The sequence below is a fragment of the Pinus tabuliformis genome, chromosome J (assembly GCF_031772625.1).
Source record: "Pinus tabuliformis cultivar Carrire ecotype Pingquan chromosome J, CPIR1, whole genome shotgun sequence".
NCBI lineage: Eukaryota > Viridiplantae > Streptophyta > Pinopsida > Pinales > Pinaceae > Pinus > Pinus tabuliformis.
Genome location: NC_142295.1, coordinates 412,585,520 through 412,588,717, shown reverse-complemented (window position 1 = coordinate 412,588,717; position 3,198 = coordinate 412,585,520). Strand labels below are relative to the sequence as shown.

Here is a 3,198-nt window from a genome sequence, read left to right as displayed (position 1 = left end):
CAAAAGCCCAAGAAGGGTCTCTTTAAATGTACAATATTCTATAGACTCAAAATAAATTATAGAAGTCCTCAGTGGGGACTATGACCTAAAATATGGTGACCCAAGCATGAAACTCGTGCTTTAATAAGTCACAATAAGAATAAAATAATTCTTTTCTTTATTATTTTGAAAAGTACATTACATGATGACTCAAGTACATTACTGAAGACCGAACATAGTTACTTTTTCCAACTCTCCCTCTTAACTAGGGAGGTATTCATAATGTACATATACAATGGAAGATCTCAAACCATATGAACCGTGAAGAACTTTAGGCACCGTAATGCCATGGACTAGATTCCTGACTAGGCCAATCTATCCAGGAGGGACCAAGGTGGACTCAAGATTTCAGCCCCTTTAGGTACCATCAATGTTTTTAAAACCGAAACTGGTGACCGGACCAGTCCACCTAATGAACCGGTTTACCGACCAGAACCGGTCTAACCGGGACTGGTTTGGTCTAAACGAACCGGTTTTAAAAAAATACATTAAATAATTAATTTTTAATGAAACAAAACTATTTTTAAGATGTAAAACCATGATTCCAAGCCAATAGAGACAAAATATGCAAAGTTTGCTCATTTATATACCATGTAAAGGTGAATATATCAAAATGGCACCGAGTACAATACATATCATCGACAAAATAGCAAAATACATAAGAAGTGAGGCTCTAAATGGCCTATAAAGTCCAAAAACAATGCTGCAAGCTATGAGGCCATTGGCCTACTACAAGTCTACAGTGTACACATGATCAATCATCAAGTCCATCACCACTACTAGACACAGGATCATCATCAGGAGCTACATAGACATCATCTGGTTCAGAGTCTGAGGATGCCTCAGCCTGATCTGCAACCTCAGTATCAATGCCACCAATGACAATAGAAGTGGACCTAATGGAAGCACGAGTTTGTCGACCTGCACGACTAGTGCCTTCCATTGGTTCCTTGCCTTTCCTTGACGCTGCTACTGATCCTGGTTCTGATGCCGCCACATCATCTGCCTCATCCCCCGCTAAAGCCATGTCGATATCAAAATCAGCCTCAAACACAGGATCTTCAGTCTCCTCCACCCATTCTGATGTTGGATCAATATCGTCCAACACAATGGGATCTAGATCAGGTGATTTGCTCATCATTTGGTTCCTCCTCAATCGAAGGTTGTATTGCACAAAAACAAGATCATTTAACCGTTTTTGTTCCAAACGGTTTCTCTTCTTCGTGTGTATGCGCTAAAAAACAGACCAATTGCGCTCACAACCTGAAGCACTGCAAGTTTGACTGAGGACTCTAATTGCAAACCTTTGCAATTGAGGACACTGGCCACCAAATGACTCCCACCAATGTGCTGCAAAGAAATAGACATTAATTAGTAACTTAGTTTATAATTTGAATTGTAAAGATTCAATAACGTAAACAATTTTAACTTGAAATGAAAAACAAAATGGAAATTGGAATTGCTTACCTGGTTGGTCCACATCTCTTGCCATCTTTGCCAAGTTTTTGCCAAAAGTACCACTTGCCATATTGAAAATAGTAAGTTGTCTATGTATTTCCAACTGGTCTACATGGCTAGGGACCATGCGCTCCAAGCAATCAATCAATCCAGCTCTGACCTCCCCATCATGCTGATCTCCTAGCCGATTTTTATAGTGATACCTTGGGTTCAAAAAATACCCGGCTGCATGTATAGGACGATGGAGTTGATTGTTCCATCTGTTATCAATGATCTCCCATATACGTCCATATTTAGCTAACCTGTCCTTGTAAGTTGCCCGTATCTACTCCTTTGCCTGATCCATAGCTTCATAAATGTAGCCCATGGCCAATCTTTCCCCATCCACCAACCTTAGCACCTTAACAAGGGGCTCGGTAATTTTCACAAGCTCTACAGACCTTTTCCAAAAATAAGTGTCTAACACTTTCTTTTTGGTGTCTTTTCCATCTGGTCTACGAGCCCACCGAGATTCAGACCATTCATTAGAGGAAAACATTTTCTGCAAGTTTTTATGTTGACCATTGAGACATTGCAACGTGAGGAAGTGAGTTGCAAATCTCGTAATTGCAGGCCTAACAAGCTCTTTACCTCCAGTGTGTTTCCTCATTAGGTTCAATACCCATGAGTGGTTGTAAATGTATTTTGTAATGCACTTGGCATGCTTTACAGTGTTTTTTACCCACTCCACTTTGCCTATATCCTCAAGCATGAGGTCTGTTGACCACTACCGGTCAACTACCCATGCAGTACACCCCCTTTTTTTTTGCGAAAAGGGGCAGCACCTGATCGACATGTCCGTGCCATCCTGCAGTCATCAGCAGCTTGATCAATTTAATTGTAAACCCAGTCTGCATGTATGAATTGTAAATAATCTTAGCAGATCTGAGTCATGTATGTAAATTGCCTAGGTGGACCTAACTTTCTAATGATAATCTACGTCCCGGAAGGTTTTTCGTCTCACCGATCTACGATCGGCAGAGTTTTCCTTCATCCTGACCCCAAAGTCGGGATGCATTTTGTTATTAGAACTTTAGGAGAATCCTAGTGTGTTAATCTGCTAGATTATAGTTGTGTCGCAGAAACTGGGTGATTTATGAGGGTCTATGTCAAGTGGGTTTGTCCCCTTAAGATGTAAATTGTAAAAGTCATGATGTAATGTGTCTTGAGGGTTGAAAAATGTTTTAAATCCTCTCATGAGTCCTAAGTCCTAGGTCCTAGGTGATGTTTCCGAAGGCTTAGTTCGATGATCCATTTGAGAAAATAAATAAAAATAATAAAATAATATAAATAAAAATTAAAAAAAAAAAAATTTAAAAAATTTAAAAATGAAATAAATAACAAAAAATTAAAAAAATAGAGCAAAAACCCTAAATAATAAAATAATAATATTTTAAGTGAATGCATGCAAAATATCATTTTTTAATAAATCGACGGATGAGATTAAGAGATATCTTGATCCTCATCGACGGTCGAGATCATTTCGACATGGATCACTCGAACTAGCCGTTGGGATCATTTCCTTTAAGTAGGGTGCTAGGGGTCAGTTCAGATGAATAGGATCTGTGAGTCTGGTACTGAAGAAGCTCTCTTGTAAATCTGTTTCTGGTTAATAAAAGAAGACTTTGGGGTCCATATCTTGCTGGTGTTACTCTCTTGAAA

The 3,198-nt window shown here is 39.0% G+C and overlaps 1 protein-coding gene across 1 annotated transcript; it reads right to left on the bottom strand.

The window, feature by feature from the left end:
- Positions 1–720: 720 nt before the first annotated feature.
- On the bottom strand, positions 721–1,771 carry LOC149227585 (uncharacterized). The gene is made up of 2 exons (XM_089375532.1): positions 1,507–1,771; positions 721–1,389 (listed from the first exon to the last, which is right to left on the bottom strand). The coding sequence occupies exon 2, from the start codon at positions 1,178–1,180 to the stop codon at positions 794–796; it is 387 nt and encodes a 128-aa protein (XP_089231658.1). The 5' UTR covers positions 1,181–1,389; positions 1,507–1,771; the 3' UTR covers positions 721–793.
- Positions 1,772–3,198: the final 1,427 nt, after the last annotated feature.

Coding starts and splice junctions, on each gene's coding strand:
- LOC149227585 (XM_089375532.1), bottom strand. CDS start 1,180: ATGATGAGCAAATCACCTGATCTAGATCCCATTGTGTTGGACGATATT.